The 18,413-nt window shown below is 48.6% G+C and overlaps 1 protein-coding gene across 1 annotated transcript in view; it reads right to left on the minus strand.

The window, feature by feature from the left end:
* Positions 1-4,673: 4,673 nt before the first annotated feature.
* The window catches only part of WTIP (WT1 interacting protein), a 31,993-nt gene continuing 18,253 nt past the window's right edge, over positions 4,674-18,413 (minus strand). Inside the window, exons 4-9 of the mRNA XM_004371680.2 lie at positions 9,892-9,959; positions 9,669-9,731; positions 9,386-9,516; positions 8,561-8,612; positions 7,817-7,885; positions 4,674-4,814 (exon numbers count right to left, since the gene is read on the minus strand). Coding sequence (XP_004371737.2) covers positions 4,674-4,814; positions 7,817-7,885; positions 8,561-8,612; positions 9,386-9,516; positions 9,669-9,731; positions 9,892-9,959 — 524 coding nt within the window. The remainder of the gene's footprint in view (positions 4,815-7,816; positions 7,886-8,560; positions 8,613-9,385; positions 9,517-9,668; positions 9,732-9,891; positions 9,960-18,413) is intronic.

Here is an 18,413-nt window from a genome sequence, read left to right on the forward strand (position 1 = left end):
GAGGCATGACTCAATTTTTGATCAAAGAAAGGAATCTCTTCTTGGCATCTAATAACAATGAGCCCATAGAACTGGAAACCAGCCTCAGGGATGGGGATGCGGGTGGGGGTGGGCGGAGATGGTGGTGAGCACAGCTTTACTCCACTCTCAACCCTGACTGCCACCTGGACTTCTAGTCAGGCCTTGGCCCACATGCTGTCCAGTCTTCTGCTGCTGTGGATTCCAGTGTCCAGCCCCTCCCAGGCCCCATATATCACTACACTGACTCCTACCCCTCCCAGCCCCCTCCAGAGCAAGACCACATGAGTCATTCAAGGTTACCTGAAGTTCAGCAAGCTCTCATCTATGTTTTATGGCCGAAGAGGGGTGGGAAGCACTGACCAGGAAAGAATCAGGGTTGAGGAGGTCAGCACCACCCCCTCCCACCCTGGTACCATGAGCACAGGACCCTCAAAGACACACATACGCACACACACGATAGCCTTTGGTCGCTTACAGTAGGTGGGCTTTCTCCATTTGTGGGGCCACTTAGGCTGAGAACCCATCCAAATACTTCCACACTACCTGGTTCTGGGGCAGTGGAATTTTTAGGAAGGAGCAGGAAAAGGATGCCAGGCTCTCTCAGTGAATCTCTCTCTCTCTTCCCCCGCCTCTCTCTCCCTTTCTCTCTCTCCCCTCTTTTATCCCTCTTGCTCACTGTCTCTCAGTGTCTTTCCTTCTCAGTTTCCTCTAAGTCTCTCCCCTACAATGTCTCTCACCATCTCTCCCTCTTGTCATATCTCCCTCACAATTGCTCTCATTCAAACTCTCACACGATGTTCCTCAATCTCTTTCGTCATCTCTCTCTCCATGTCTCTCAGTCTCAATGTCTCTCTCAAATCTCTTGTTCTTCCCATGTCCCTCCCCACCCCCATCTCTTCTCTTCCCTGATTCTCCCTCCGTCTCCCTCTGTCTCACCCATCTCAATCTCTCTCTCTCTCTCTCACACACACACACACACACACACACACACACACACACACACACACACACACACACCCACACACACACACACACACACACACACACACACACACACGGCAGCAGTCCCAGCACTCAAGGCTCTGTGCCTCTGGGCTTGAGGACTGAATTGAAGCCCTTGCACAAAAGCATGCTTCTGTGCATACTGCCTGGAACACACATACCCACACTTGGACATGCACATGTGTGTAGTATCTGTGCAAACCCCTGTTCCTGGGCCTTCAGATCCCACCTGTGGTTCCTCTGTTTGGCAGCTGGGGCTGGAATTGGACATGCAAACCAATGGTGGGGGGGATAATAAGTCAAGACCCTAAAGGCCAGGGCAGGGTCTGGCTCTGGCCACAGCCACTAATCATACACCAGGCACTGTGAAGACAAAGACCTGGCCTGGAAAGCTCACCATCTAGCAGGGAGACGGACATCAAGAGAACATCTACTCAGACACGCAGAAGTACACTAGTGCCTGGAGCCAGCTGAGAAGACACACTTGCAAGTGTGACCAGGGGCTGACGTTTGGAGGAGGGCGAATATCCTAGGGGCAGGGGTCTTTGGCACCCAGGGTTGGAGGGTCACGGACAATTTACCTGGCTTGGAGTCTGGCTCTCACCTGCTTCCTCAGTCTCAACAACCATCAGTTCAACATAACTCCTGAAAATGGATGGGGCTTTTGGAAAATGAACAGGTGTCAGAAAGTGAGATGTAAAAACAGGGTACCTGACTCATTTATGTAGCTGAGGTCTGACAGATTTGGCCAGCAATTAAAGCATTGGGCAAGGAGTGGCTCCAGGCAGAGGGAACTGCATGTGCAAAGACCCTGTGGTAGGAAAGAAAGTAGCAGTCACCAGTCCTGGCAGAAAGCAGTGTGGAGCTCCAGAGCCCAGAGAAAGGATGAGGTCCCAAAGGGTCCCAAAGGGTCATGTGCTCCCTTGGCTCTGACTTTTGACAAAGTATGCCACATGGACCCAAAGTGGGGCTCCATGCTGTGATGACTCAGTCCAGCTGGGTTGGGGGTGCATGGTACCTATCAAATGGGGCAGGTGTGGAGAGCAATCATGATCCCCAGGGATGGACAATCAAGGGCCTGTTCCACAGCAGACACAGAAGAAAAGAAAAAGGAAGGGCTGAGTTTGCAACGAAGAGAAACCCAAGTTAAGGCAGGCATGACACAGGAAGCAAAAAAGAGGGGAACTGGAAAAAAAGCTTTGCAATAATTAGTTAGGATTATTACCGTTGGGCAGTCCAGCTCAAAAGGAAGAGAAAGCCAGAAACTGAGTCTCCTGTTCCTGGAATGCACTCTCTCTGGTCCCGTTGGAATCATTTTCTCCAAGAAGCCACCACCCTGTTCCTTTTGAAGTCTCCTTCTAATGAGACACGTAATTCCCCCATCTCAGCAGTTATTTTATCACTGTTTTCAGTCCCTGACAAACTACAACCAAACTTCTCATGTACCTGCTCCCTCAGCCCACCAGTGGGCCACCCAGCCCCAGCCCTCAGCCCAGCTAGTCCCTGCTGGCTGCCATCTCTCCTGCGGTCCCCTCCTGTATATCCCATTAGGCAGTGCTGGACAACTGCTCTTGTTCCTAGGGCCTCACTCCCCTGACTGGATGATACTACAAGCAGTTAGACCCCGTTTTCATACAGGGGGAGTCCCTGGGTGGTGAAAACGGTTAACACACTCGGCTAACTGAAAGGCTGGAGGTTCCAGTCCACCCAGAGAGGCCTCAGAAGAAAGGACTGGCAGTCCACTTCTGAAAAACCAGCCATTGAAAACGCTACGGAGCACAATTCTACCCTGACTCACTTGGGGTCACCATGAATAGATGTCAACCCGACCGCAACTGGTACTGGTTCTAATCGAGGGAGGAAGGCCCGCTGAGAGCAGTAGCCAAGAGGAAGTAGGTCAGGCTCTCAAAGAACAAATGGACTCAAGTCAAAAGATTCTGTGAACACCACTGTGATGGTTTATCGTGATCAGGGGCCTCTTGGTGCAGGAGCCACCCACAATTGCAGGGAAAATGCAGTGAAAAGTCCAAGCTTCCCAAGGCTGACATGTTTTACAGAGAAACTAATCTACGTTTCCCCAATCTGCATTTCATCGGGTCACAGAACAAAACCCCACACTACTCTAAAGTCTGAAAGGCAGACACACATTTTGAGATTTTAGAGGAATTTATACAAAAATAGTTAAACAACAAACGTTTTTACCCCCTGAAAACTAGCTACATGATATACACATTGGAAATTTGTCGAGTTTCCTGTAATTTTTTTTAAAGAAATAACAACCTTGGACTAGACTTAGAAGAAAACTATATTCTTTTAAAGAAAATGAAAATATTCTCAAAGGCAAAACTTAATTTAAGTCAAATCATATCCCTTTGTTATGAAGTCAGCTACACAGTGCGCACAAACAGGTGTTTTCCCTGAAACCCGGGCAGGGCGCCCCCTCGTGACCGCTCTTGACCGAGACCTGTGGCTGGAGTCCTGAAGGAGGAGGTTCTCTTGCGGTGAAGGATGGAGAGGGGAAGAGGGAAGCAGTCTTCAAGCCAGGAGCCAGGGATGGGAAAATAGGGCGGGATGTGGCTGAAAATCACCATTGGAGTCCCCGCGGGCAAACCTCACAGTGACCACAGTGGCCAAAGGCAGGATATAGCTTTTGCTGACCCCGCTCCCCACCTCCTCCTGTGACCCTACTCAAACAAGATACCCTTCCCACCCACCAGCTGGCGAGGCGTTTATGGGACACAAACACGTGCCCTCTGCCAACTTCCGCCTTGCAGACCACACCCCACCCCGGGGAACGTTCTTGGGGGGGGGGGGTCTCGGCCTCTTCTGAACCCGGGGAAACTGGCTCCGGACCGGAGGCAGCCCGCTGCAGCCCGCTGCACCCCAGCGCCTCTGGGAGGCCGGTCTAGGCGCCAATACCCGAGGCCTCGGGGCGCAGGGGGTGCCCGAAGAGAAAGGCGGTGATGGGTGAAGTGGGAGGCAGCAACCTGAGGCGGCACAGGCGGTGAATAAATACTGCGGGGGCCGGCCCCTGCGGACCGGCTCGGTGGGAGTGGGGGACGTGCGGGAGGGAAGCGCCACCACAGCCCTGCCCACCCTGACACAACGCTCCAACGCTAACCTGCGGCCACCCGCCCCGCCCCCTCCCCAGTGGCATCACTAGGGTTGGTGTCACCCCCCCCCATGGACCTCCTCCCGTACCAGGCCATACAGAGGGGGCAGGAGCCACGTGATCCCCGCACGAAAGCCACTTGTAGGGGTCTTAAAGGAGTTAGCAATGAGGCTGGAAAAGGAGAAGCCAGGCGCACCCGCGGCCCACCCACGCGCAATCTCCCGCTGCGTTAGCGTCCTGGGTGGCAGGTGGGCTGACTGGTGAGTTCCGGGGCGTCCTGCCAGGCGGCAGGAGCGACGCTTGTGGCCAGTGAATCATCCCAGCAGAGTAACGCCAAAACATGGCTGAAGCGGGCTACAGCTTTCTGGAGCAGCTCAAGTCCTGCATAGTCTGGTCTTGGATGTATCTCTGGGCCATGCGGGGTCACCCTCTCTGACAGTGTCACCCGGTGCGGTCCGCACCCCCCGTGTCCCCCTACTGACGCCACTGCCCCCCGCCCCCCGCAACACACAGCCCAGGTGGGGCTCCAGGCCCCTGCTCAGAGCTCCGTGACGTGCACCGCAGGCGACGGAAGTGGGCCGGGCCGGAGGCGCAGCAGATGGCAGCGGCGACACAGCAGGTGGCCCTCGAGTGGGTAGCAGCGGTGTCCATCTTCCCCGCTCAGCTGCAGCCCACAGTCCTGAGGAAGAACACAGCAGGAACCCAGAGTAAGGGGAGGTCACGGGAGGGCACATCGGAAGTGATAGGGGAGGACCTGGGCTTTTACTCTTCGAGGGGGAGGCTCAGGAGCCCAGTGCTGGACACACGGGATTCCAGACGCCTCTCAGACATCCGGGAGGAGACACTGAGGAAGGTCGCTGATACACTCTGGAGTCTGGAGAGGGGGCCGGAGGCACATGTGGATGTCAGCACACTGACAGCTTTCAAGGACAAAACAACAGATTACTACATTTACCAGGGAGGAAAGAAAGGTAAATAAAAACAGAAGCCGACAAAGAGCCGAGCCTTGGAGCATTCGTCAGACATTAAGAGATGGAAAGAAGAGGAAAAACTGAGCAAAGGGGATTTGAAGGGAAATGAAGAAACCAAAAATTGGTGTTCCTAAGGCAAAGTGAAGAAAGTACGTTACGGAGGCACGGCCAGCTTGTGGGAAAGCTCTATGTGGTCAGGAAGATGACAACTGAGGACTGTCTGGCCGATTCCGCCAGAGGCGATGCGGTGAACTTGGCAAGTGTGGGCAAATGCCTGAGCAGAGAGGCCTCGAGAATGGGGAGAGCGGAATTAGAGAGAGAGAGAGTATACAGGGGCTGTGCTCTATGTCCTCCATCTTACCATTTTACCACTGCACTATTTTTTATTAGTTAATTTTCTGTTTAACAAGTGATTTTATCTTTATTTGACCTTTGTAAATAACTGACAAAGTGTGAAGGGCAGCCAGGAAGGACATGCCATCAGAATCTCTGGGCACCTGGGGAGACCAGCTGGACAACTTTCCTTCCTTCCTTTGTACCCCTCCTCTCCCCTTCCCCCTGCCAAGGTGGCTCTTTGGTTACACTCACTGCCTTCACAGCTAAACTCTGCCTTACAGTTTTAAGACTTGTTACCCAAAGACCCTGAGACCGGCACCCAACCCACCATCAAGGGTAATGGAGCTGGGCTGCTGCATGGAGTCATGGCCTCACGTCCATCCACAGACACTGCCTGAGCCCTGCTACTAACTGCTAGACACCAGAGAGGGGCAGGCAGAGGGGGCCTGGAGACCCCAGTTCCCGTCCCACAGCCTCCCTGGGGGACAGAGCACCTGGTCTCACAGCCCCCAGGGTTGTGGCTCACAGGGGCTCAGGCGAAGTCTGTCCAGGATGGATTCCCTCGAGGAGTCTGTCTCCCTCCGTGGAGCAGCCGCTAGCAGCTGAGGCCATGCTCCTTAACTCTCAACATCACCCTTTCACTAAGGGGAAGCTGCAGTCCCCAGGACAACACGATACCCTGCAGAGCAAGCAAAGGGAGACTGGTGCCCTGTGACTGTCTCTCCCATCCACTCACCCCGTCAGAGGGGAACCGTGGACACCTGCAGGCCATGCCCGCTCCTCAGCCTTCTCCCCTGGCCCCCAGCAGGATTTCCCATTGGGCCCCTTGCCGCTCCCCCCCTTGATCCATGATCCCTATTGAAGAGTCCTCATGGATGCATCCTCCTGCTCTTCCCTGGGGCTCTGTACTCAGACAAGCTCTTCTTGGTTTTCTTCCTACTTCTTCACTCCTTCTCAGCCTCCCTCTGCAGCTGCTTTGCCTCTAGACACTCCTTAAATACTGGTGCTCCAAGGGCTACCCTGAGCCCCCGCTCCTTCCTCTCCAACTCTCCCTGGAAGCTCTTAATCCCCTGGCTTCAGCTGCCATCGACATGCCATGCTGGGACTCCTGCTTCTGGCCATGACGGACTAAGAGGACTGGATTAGCCCTCCCACCTTAAACAACTAAAAGTCAGAGCAAAATCAATACACAAAACAATGATTTTCAGACCATGGACAACAGGCAAGGTTAGTGATCTCTGAGAAAGAGGGAACAAATGAGGTGAGCCCTATGACGGCCCCAACTTACTGCCTAGAGAGTTTCCATGCTGCAAGAGAGGAAGCCAGAGCCCAGTGGTCTCCTTGAGTTGAGAAGTCAAGGCAACCAGAATTCGTGCGGCAGAGTAGCAGAGAGGAGAAAGCTATATGCCAGTGACTCCCAAATTCCTATAGCAGTAGCCCAGATTCTTTGAGCTCCAGAGCATCTAACTGCCTACTGGGCATTTCCATTAGATGTCTCCAGCTACCGAAAATGAGAGCATCTTATCCCCTCCTCCTCTCGCTCTGCCTCTCTCCTGGATTCCTGAAAGACACCTCCCAACCCCCAACCCCTCATCCAGGTGCTCAGCAAATCCAGTCCCTTCTACTGCCTAACCAGGGCTTAAATCAATCCACTTCCCAGAACCCAGGAGCACAGCCCTGACTCAGCCCATCAGCCTGGCCAGGATGCAGAACTCTTTTCACACTGTGTACCTCCGCAGGGATCCCCCGACCCCCCGTCTTCCACCTCTGATTTATTCTCTGTACTGGCAGTGAGTGCCCTTTCTAAAGCCCAAATCCAGTCTGATCATCCCTGTTTTATTATTCTCCATTGCCCTCAAGGTTAAGTCCACACTCTGCAGCTCACGTGGCCTTTTGCCACCAGTTCCTGCCAATTTCTCTGGTGGACCCAAAACCACACAACTACCTTGGCACCTAAACACATTTGCTTTCAGTGCCTGGAAATGCCCTTCTCCCTCACTTGATGGCTAACTCTTATTCATCCATCAATCTTAGCTTGGATATCACCTCCTCCAGGAAGTTTGCCCTGATTTTCCAAGGCTCCCTTAATAGGACTGATCACAGTGTGTGGGTATTTCCTGAGCACTCATCTCTCCCATGACAATGGGGACTGTCTTATTTCCCCTTACATCCCCAGCACACATGCTGTAAACACTCAGCAAATACGTGATTGAATGAAAAACAAGGAGAAGGAAGAGGCTAACGGGGGAAAGACAGGTAGAATGGAGTAGAAGTCAGAAAAGGGGAGCTGGGCCCACAGAACTCCTAGGGAGAAGGAGACCTGTGCGGGAGGGGGTTCCCCAGCCACCAGCCTTCCAGGAGGAGCCAGGCTTACCTCACAGTGATAACATTCCACGTGGTAGTCTCTGTCCATGGACACCACCCGGATGGTGGTCTCGCAGCCCTGGAGAAAGAGACAGCATTTGCCAAGGCTTCAGGCGAGCTCCGCGTAGGAGCACACGCCTACCCAACCTGCTCGTGCCTTGGTGGCTGCGCACTTGTGCCCGTGTGAGCGCTCACGTGGGTGTTCCATGGGGGCTGGAACAGACACCAGTGGGTCCTCGTGAGAGGATGTGCATGTACCTGAGGCACAGTCGTGGCTGCAGCCCCGAGGGTGCACAGGTGTCACTCAGAGCCGTCACCGGCTGTGAATGTGGGTGAAAGTGTGCGTACATGTTATTTTCACTTCTCCGGAGTCAGGAAAGACCACTGCTGCTCCCACTTCCCTGGGCACGCCAGCCTGGGAGAAAGCTGGCACGGCCAGGATGAGCCGGTGCCTGAGAGGGCTGCACCACCCAGGGCTCTACTGCACAATCCACACCTTCTCTTGTCTGCTCCCCCACAATCCTCAGGGAGCAGCCCTATGTCACTGCAGAATGGTGCTGAGAGCAGCAATGGGGCGGCCTCCCTCTGACTCCTCCCAGGGACCCCCACGCCTGAGTGCCGGGGCACAACACACATTCCTCAGCCCTGAGGGATATGGGACAGGAGCACCTGCTCAGCACCCTACTGGCTCCAGACCTGGGGCCGACCCAGGAAGGACCAGGCACCTGCACATCTCCGGGTGAGTGGTTCCTACCTGTGCAGGGAGGATAGGGCGGGCACAGGAGGCACATTTTGGTGCAAAAACCCTGGAGAAATAAAGGAAACCAGAAGTCACCAGCTGAGTGATCAGAGGACAAGGGCACAAGGACATGTCCACCCACAGTAGCCCCATGAAATTGCCCAAGCATTGAGCCCTCTTCCCATGCCTTCTTAGCAGGGGCCTTTGATCTGGCTCCCCAGTACACCTCCACCCTGTCATCTTTTCCAGAATGGCTTCGGGTTCTACTCTGCCCTCTCTCATGCTTCCTGTGAGTTTCCCGCCCTCTAATGAGACCCCTGCAAAGCCTGGTTTCACCCTGAGCACCAGGGACCTTTGCCCCAGCACCAACCCCATGCACAGGACAAGAGCTCTGATGAGCCTAGAGCCACAACAAGGGCGAATGGCTTGGCTGCCCACATGGGTAACAGGCAGGAGAAAGGATCCACAGAGACCCCAAGCCCTCATCCCAGGTGCAAAGGGCCTTGCCTGGCCCTGGGAGCAGAGGAATGGAAGCTGGGAGGGCAGCTAGTAGAATCCCCACCACTAGGAGAAGGTGAGCAACCGGGAAAAGGCAGGGAGAGGAGAGTAAAGAAAATGCTGGTGGCCCAACCACCTGAGAGAGAGCTCGAGGCAGAGATGGGTGCCCTGCCCCCAGCACAGAGGTATCACAAGGGAAGACCGGAAGTGCCTTCGTTTGTGCTGTCTGTGAAAAGACCAAGAACGGAAGAACACAGGCAGGCAGTCTGGCCAGAAAAATGCTTCAAGGGGAAGAGAGGAGTCAGCATGAATCCCACCTGCTCTGCAGGGCCAACTACTCACGCGTGATAGTCTCTGACACAGTAGATGTTGTTCTCCATGTCCACAGTGAAGGGCACCCCGTCCAGGCACTCATTACACACAGAGCACCGGAAGCAGCCCGGGTGGTAGGACTTCCCAAGGGCCTGGAGGATCTGAGGGTGGGAGGCACTGAAGGGTCAATGCAGGTGGAAGAGGCTCTGGGCTGAGCCCCTGGCAGGTCTGGAACAGGTGAAAGGATGGGGTCCTCAGACTCCACCCAGGTCAGAGGGGTAGGGGCTCCAGGAGGCTGGGGGGAGGTTCTCACCATCTCCATGATGAGGTGTCCACACACACTACACTTGTCAGCCGTTTGCTGGAACCCAGAGTACTGGAAGAGGACAGAAGATTCAGGATGTTAAGTGACAAAGGGGCACTGATTTCCCAGCCAGCACTGACTCCTGGCCTCAGGTGTCCATATGAATCAGAAGGAGGGTCCCCCACCTCTGGCGCCCCTCATGGCACAAGCCAGGGGCACACCTTTGACTCACCAGGAAGTCCTCCTGGCAGTACACTTTCTCACCCACGTTGTAGAATGCCTTCCCTCGAAGTCGTCTCCCTGAAAGATGGGGATCAAAATGGGGGTCATTGGGCTGCTGGAGACCAGGATGGGGTTCCCTGCTTCCATCTCTCAGTACCCTCCTCCAGCTGATAAGCAGTGGGATTACAGGTGAATTTTTAAATTTCCCTTCAAGGTTATATTATTATTGTTATAATAATATTTCAGAAAAAATTAAACAGAATCTGTTGTCAGTAGAACTACTGTAAGAGGCTGTCAAAGCAAATGTATGAAGAACTATTTTTTAAATGTAAATTGATGTTTTGATTAATAAAAAATACATTCACTTCAAGTTTGGTTGAATTTAGAGTAGATTTTTCAGAATGAATTGTCTTAATCCATGAACACTGGAGTTACAACTTTTATCATATGAAGAAACCTAATATGAAAAAGTGAGGCAGTGGTGGTTCTCACCTTCCATGCAAGAGACCCAGGTTTGATTCCTACCCATCACACCTCATGCGCAGCTATCACCTATCTGTCAGTGGAGGCTTGCGTGTTGCTATAATGCTGAACAAGCTTCAGCAGAGCTTCCAGACTAAGATGGAATAGGAAGAAAAACCTTGCAATCGACTTCTGAAAATCAGCAATGAAAACTCTATGGATCACAATAGTCCAATCTGCAACTGATCAGGAGGATGATGCCAGATTGGGCAGCATTTCATTCCATTGAGTAGGGGGCTGTCATGAGTCGAGGGCTGACTCCACAACATTAAAGAGGTATCCCTATCAAAACAGCACTAGACTGAGCAGCAAGCTGTTAGGGACATTCCCATTAGAGTCAAGAGAAAGATAATAATGCAAAACTAGGAACAAAAGGGAACTTCCTCAACCTAATAAATGGCATCTATGAAAATCTACAGCTAACATCATACTTAGTGGTGAAATATTAAATATTTTCCCCTTAAGATTCAACATTATACTATAGGTCCTAGACTGTGCAATTAAGACAAAAACATAAAGGGCATAAAGATTGGAAAGGAAGAAGTAAAAACTATCTTTAATCACAGATGACATGATTGTGTTATGCAGAAAATCACAACTCAAAGAGAAAAAAAAACTAAACCCACTGCTGCAGAGTCAATTCCAACTCATAGTGACCCTATGGAAGAGAGTAGAACTGCCCCACAGGGTTTCCAAGGCTGTAAATCTTTACAGAAGCAGACTGCCACATCTTTCTCTTGCAGAGCAGCTGGTGGGTTCAGATCGCTGATCTTTTTGTTAGCAGCCAGGAGACAAAGGCACAGAAAGCAGTAACCACAAAACCAAACCAAACCAAACCAAGACCTCATCAAAATTAAAATTTTCTCAACAAAAGACATCATTAAGAAAAGAAAAAATCACACTAGATCTGACAAAGAAAGGACTTTTATGATACATATTCCTACAACTCAATGATAAAAAAATAAATAAGTCTCAATAACAAAATGGGCAAAAGATTTTATTGTACTTCACAAAAGAAGATATATTAATGGCAAAGAAGCAGACAAAAAGATGCTCAACATCATTAGTCATCAGGGAAATGCAAATTAAAACCACAATGAAATATCACTTAACATCCATTGCAATGGCTTAAATTAAAAAGACTAAGAAACCAATTGTTGGCAAATATGTGAAGTAACCAAAATTTCTTATGTTACTAGTGGAAAACAGGTTGGCAGTTCTTATAAAGTTAAACATACACTTACCTTACTCCTTGGAATTTACCCAAGAGAAAGGAAAATATATGTACACAAGATGACCTGTACAACAAGGTTCATAGCACAACCTAGTATCTATCATCAGTTAAAAGGATAAACAAATTGTGGTATATTCATAAGTGGAGTGCTACTCAGCAATAAAAAGAGTGAATTACTGATACATGCAAAACCTGGCTAAATCCCAAAAAAAGCATGCTCAGTAAAAGAAATTAGACATGAAACAATATATACTATATGACTGCATTTATATAAAGTTCTAGAGCAGACATAACTAATCTGTGGTGGTAGAAATCAGAACAATGGTTGCTGGTAGGCAGGTGTGGTGGGAAAGATATGAGGGTTATCTAAGAAAGGGCAAAATGGAGAAACTCCTGGGGTGTTTAAATTTTTCTGTGTCTTGTTAGGGGTGTGAGTTGCATGAATTTATGCATTTGTGAAAACTCTTTGAACTGTACACTTCAGACCTGTTCACTGTACTGTTTGTAAATTATATTCAATTCAAATAAAGAGAGAAAGACCTGGGATATCTTGTGCCAGAGATAAAGAAGTGCTCAAAGAATGATAGGGACATGTCAAAAGGGCTGAATAAGCAAACCTTAAAATGGGTTGCACGGCATGATTAAAATCGTTAACCCCAGACCTAAACTCAAACTTCATTTTGAATTAAGCTGCAACTAGGGTTGAAGCCTGCCCCTGCCATTCTTCAAAGACAGTTTGGCCTCTTGTGAAAGTTTTGACCGTGACACAAGTGCAGAGATCTGGGCCTTAGCTTATGTAAATAATCTTGCTATCTTAACTGCTCTCAGGCAATTCATCCAGTGAATACCTAGGCTCAAACTCACTCCATCCCAGCTAGATGGCCCTGTTTACATTTCAAAAGACTTTAGGTGGAAGTTGATCTAATCTCCTTCCTGACCAAATGGTCAACTTACATTTCAAGGACTCTGAGGTTGACCTGGCCTACAATCAATCACTAAATCCCCACATCAAGAATGTTCACACAATTGAGTCCAGAACAACTAGATGGTGCCCAGCTACCACCATCGATTGCTCTGACAGGGATCAAAATAGAGGGTCCCAGACAGAGCGGGAAAAAATGTAGAACAAAATTCAAATGCACAAAAAAAGACCAGACTGACTGGTCTGAGACTGGAGAAACCCCAAGAGTATGACCCCCAGACACCCTTTTAAATCAGTACTGAAGTCACTCCTGAAGTTCACCCTTCAGCCAAAGATTAGACAGGCCTATAAAACAAACAATATCGTGTAGTTCAACCATGTATACGAGACTCAATGGGCACATCAGCCCAAAGCAAAGAAAAGAAGGCAGGAAAGGACAGGAAAACTAGATGAATGGAAATGGGGAACCCAAGGTCGAGAAGGGGAGAGTGTTGATAATCTCATGGGGTTGGCAACCAATGTCACGAAACAATTTGTGTATGTCATGGATTGAATTGTGTCCCCCCAAAAATATCTGTCAACTTGGCTGGGTCCTGATTCCCAGTATTATATGATTATGTACCATTTTGTAAATCTGATGTGATTTCCTTATGGGTTGTAAACTCTATCACTATGATGAGGTTACACTGATCCAATCTCTTTTGAGATACAAAAGAGAAAAGAGAGGAGAGACACAGGGGAACCTAATACCACCAAGAAAGCAGTGCTGGGAGCAGAGCCCGTCCTTTGGACCTGGGGTTCCTGCGCAGAGAAGCTCCCAGACCAAGGGAAGACTGATGATATGGACCCTTCTCCAGAGCCGACAGAGAAAGTCTTCCTCTGAAGCTGATGCCTTGAATTTGGACTTATAGTCTACTAGACTGAGAGAATAAATTGCTCTTTGTAAAAAGCCATCCACTCATGGTATTTCTGTTAGAGCAGCACTAGATGATTAGGATAGTGTATTGTTTAATAAGAAACTAATTTGCTCTGTAAACTTTCGCCTAAAGCACAATTTAAAAAAAAAAAACATTTAGGAAACCTCATACCATCAAGAAATCAGTGCCAGGAGCAGAGCACGTCCTTTGGACGGGTCCCTGCACCAAGAAGCTCCTAGTCCGCGGGAACACTGATGCGAAGGCCGACAGAGAGAAAAAGACTTCCCTTGGAGCTGACACCCTGAATTTGGACTTTTAGCCTACTTTGACTGTGAGTAAATAAACTTCTCTTCGTTAAAACCATCCACTTGTGGTATTTCTGTTATAGCAGCACTAGATGACTAAGAATTTGGTAGCAAGAGAGTGGGGTGCTGTTCTAACAGATACCTAAAATGTGGAAGCGTTTTAAAACTGTGAATGGATAGACGTATGGCAGTGACAGAGGACCAGCAGCAGCACAGAAGCAGCAGCAGCAGAGAACCAACAGCAGCAGAACCAGGAGACCAGTGAAAGACAGCAATGGAGCCGACCTACGGAGCGAGAGAGCTGAATGCCTGTGAGCAGGAGGCTTCCTGGCAGAGTGGGGTGCCTCTGGGCACTTATCAGTGGATCTAAGGCTTGCCAACCCACGGAGCGAGGGAGCTGAGTGCCTGTGTGCACGAGGGTTCCTGGCGGAGTGGTGTGCCTCTGGGCACTCATCGGTAGAGCTAGGCTTGCCGACCCACGGAGCGAGAGAGCTGAATGTCTGTGTGCACGAGGCTTTCTGTCAGAGTTGGGTACCTCCAGGCACTTACCGGTGGAGCTACTGAGATTTGGAACACTTGCCCCAGCAGGGCAGGTGGGGGCGTGAGGCCCAAGGGCCAAGAGGCCACAGGAAACAGAAGCAGAAACTGAAGAGACAAGAGACACAAGAAGCCAAGCTGCTTCAGTCTCAAAAGGTATGGCCATGACCTCAGTGGTCTCAAAGGGTGGAGCCATGGCCTCTGGTGTTTCTAAGGGGGGAGTTGTCATTCTGATGGACTAGGAGAATGGTGCGCCTAAAGCCAAGGGAGCAGAGTTGCCGTCCCAGTGGGCCTGGAAGGCGGAGCTGAAGCCCGGGGCCAAGGGGCCTCCACTCAAAATCCAGAGACTGTGGCCAATACCTAGAGTCTGGAGGGCAGGGCTATTGTGTAAATTGTCTCAGAGAACAGAGGATTATTTTCAAAGCCTTGAGGGCTAATGGTAATGTGTTCTGCTGACTTGCTTGGTGCCTGTTATCACTTCTTTCCCTGCAATTTCTCCCATTTGTAATGGAAATGTCTAGCTTATGCATGTTCTGTCATTGTACCCTTGGAAACAGATAACTTGTATTCTAGATTTCACAGATGAAGAGGAATTTTTGGATTTTGGACTTGGAGTTAAGACTTTTGCTATGATATGATGGGGTGAATATGGTTTCCATGTTGCAAGGATGTGATTTTTGGGGGACCAAAGGGTGGAATGTCATGGTTTGAATTATGTTCCCCCAAAAATGTGTGTATCAATTTGGCTAGGCCCTGATTCCTGGTACTGTGTAATTTTCCTGTATGTTGTAAAACTGCCTCTATGATGTTAAGGAGGGCGGATGGGTGACAGTTCTGTTAGTAAGGCAGGACCTGATCCACAAGACTGGACTGTGTCCTGAGGCAATCTCTTGAGATATAAAAGACAGAAGTGAGCAGTGAGACAGGGGAACCTCATACCATCAAGAAATCAGTGCCAGGAGCCGAATGCGTCCTTTGGACCGGGGTCCCTGTGCCGAGAAGCTCCTAGTCCGGGGGAACACTGATGAGAAGGCCGACAGAGAGAGAAAGACTTCCTCTGGAGCTGACACCCTGAATTTGGACTTTTAGCCTACTTTGACTATGAGGAAATAAACTTCTCTTCTTTTAAAAAAAAAAATTTACACAGCTTGCTTCAGAAATATTGCTCTAGTCAATTTCTATCAGGAAATAAGAAACTGATATTGGGCTATAAATTGATGTTACGAAAGTCTGAAGTCTGACAATCCCTTGTAAATTTTCCTTCTTTGCCCTGCACTGCCCCTCGCCCCGATGTAAAACCATTTGCCTTTGTTGCTCTGTCTGATAAATACCTCACTGCTCTCCCTGCAAGTTGGAACACACGCTGCAGCCTCTTATTTGAGTGCCGTGTGTCTCTCCATTTCACAAAATGCCTTTATTTTTCATCCTTCAATAAAATTCTTTGGCTTTTATTTCTACCACAGTGTAAGCCTGGAGTTTCTCTAAGACATTTTGGCGCCCAATGTGGGGCCCGAAGGTGACTGTACCTCTGCAACAGGCAGGACAATGAGAAATCGCAAGTGTCGGCACCCAAATAGGCCTCTTGGGCCTGTCTACTTTCACGGGATCCTGGAAGTTGCAGCAGGGAAATACCTCTTGGGTCTGAGCCCCGCTTACTTTGCATAGAGGCTCCCCAACTTTTGTTGAAGGATTTGTAGTCCCCTTTCTTTTCTGTCCTTTGAAATGGAATATAAACAACTTTGGTTTTAGGTACCTTATGGTCCTTGGTTAGGGACCTCAGAACCTTGAAAAACAGCCCAGGGGTAGTCCTTTGTCAGGGATATTAGCTGGTTCTGAGAAACTAAAAGCTCTGACCTTTCTTTAAAAAACTTCCAAAGCTAACCTTAGGATGCCTTTGGGAATATGGGAAATGCCAAATCTAAAAGCAATTCTGAGTCTCCTCTGGGAAATCTTGTTCACTTTATGAATAAGCATTATGGTTCTTCGTCATGTTTGTTTTTGTCTGCTTGACAAGGCTTAACCTGAGACAGTTTGGATGCACGGCCACTTTGGGGAACTTGTGAACTTTCTAAATTTTCTGCACAGCAAGTTAGAGCAAAAGGGACCCCGGATTAAGGTATTTCAATGGAATGTTTTCTGTGACTGAAATTACAAGGCCTGTAAAAGACATCTGCACAATAAAATAACTTCTCTGCAAAAATCTATTTCCAAAGTGTCTAATCAGAATAAAGAATTGCAGAATACAATTTCTGAATTGAGTAAAATAAAAAATTAGAAAGCTAGAGCTCTGTTATGCTTACAACCCCCAATGCAGCCCCTCTGCCCCCCTTCCTCTGCCAGCAGCCTCTTCTCTGTGTCCTCCTCTGCCTCTTTATCCCTCTGAAAACTTTTGTCTGAATTACCTGTCTTTTCAGAAGAAGCAGCTACTAAAGATTCAAAGCCAAAGAGAGAATCTATTAAAGATTCAAAGCCAGAAAACATAAGACCAAAGATTCCAAAACTAGACAGGTCAAAGTCAGGAGGCCCTATTCCTGAAATGCCTTTTAGAAATCGCCTGCAGAATCTGGAATGGGCACTAGAGAAAATCCAAAGAACACTGTTATTTTTTTCTTTCCTTGGACACATACCAAAATACATAGCATTGCTAAAGATTTTCCAAATTTACATGAGGATCCTTATAAATTCACTAAATGATTCAAGGTCCTTACTGATGCTTATCAGCCCAGACTGGCTGATTTGTATTCATTAGTCCATATGTTAGCTGGCCCTGGGGAAGCCAAATTCTGGTTAGAATGTGCTAAATGGAAAGATCCCCCAAATTAGTTTGCTTTGAATACAGCCAGAACGGCAGAAACCTTTCTCACAAAAGCCCAAGCTAAGGGAAATGATTTACATGAAGCAATCCTTAAGGCCTTTCCTCCAATAATTGATTAGACAAATGTTTATTCTTGTGTACAAGGCAAAGATGAAAATGTCTATGATTGGCAATCCTGATTATTCCAGAAGTTGTTGGAACACTCTGGGTTGAACCCTTCAGATGAAGGAATGAAGGAGCCCTTTAATGCAATATTTATTTCGGGCTTCAAGCCTGAAATTTCAGCATTAGTTAAGAGACATCGTTTAGATGGGAAGGCTGCTCCCACTGTGGAATTGGTTACGTTAGCCCATGAGCTTGCCCAAACTTTAGAAACTAAGCAGACTGCACAGGCTAACAAATAAAATGAATTAATGTCCCTTCAGTTACAGCATCTGCAAGGGCCCACTCAAAAAAAGAGTTTTAAACCCTCCAATGGACCAAAAACTGGTCCCTGCCACATCGCAAAAAACCTGGCTGATGGAAAAAGGAATGTTTTAAATTGAAGTATAAACAGAAAGTTTCCACTCCAACCACTCCTCCATCCAGATTCAGAATGAAGGGGCTCCAGGGACAAAACAGGGACTTTTCCTGTGATAGCTCTAAAACCTCAAGGAGAAACGACTATGTACCTTAATAGGGAACCTTGCCAATTTTTAATTGATCCAAGAGTTATGCTCTTGGTGATTAATCCCACATGCCACAAAAGCACCTGCCCTGGAGTATGAAAACTTCTAAAATCATGGGAGTTACTAATAAAGAACAAACACTATTTCTTTCTCACCCTGTGCCTATCTCTCTCAGACCAAAAGAGGATTTACATTCCTTTTTGCTAAGTTATGAAACTCCCGTTGATTTAAAAAGAAGGGATATTTTATGTAAATGGAATTGCCATTTACAATTTATGAGAAGGGGGAAATATTAATTCTTATCCAAGAATTAGAATTTAAGGATGGATAACATTCAAAAGGAAGAGGCTATCTACCACATGCAAGCCCTTACTATGCCTCTTCAAAATTCTGTTCCAAAAAAACCCATTTTCCCCCTGAAGTTATTTCTCAGGTCCCTGAAACTTTGTGGGCTACAATTTCTACAGATATTGGCAGAGTTCTGTACGCTGAACCTATTAAAATTCAAGTGGACACCTCTAAGCCCTTGCCCAAGATTCCCCAGTACCCACTTAAATGAGAAGCAAAGGAAGGAATAACTCCCATATTACAGGATTTTCTTTCTGCAGGCTT

Source organism: Trichechus manatus, unplaced genomic scaffold (genome assembly GCF_000243295.1).
Source record: "Trichechus manatus latirostris isolate Lorelei unplaced genomic scaffold, TriManLat1.0 scaffold00014, whole genome shotgun sequence".
Classification (NCBI taxonomy): domain Eukaryota; kingdom Metazoa; phylum Chordata; class Mammalia; order Sirenia; family Trichechidae; genus Trichechus; species Trichechus manatus.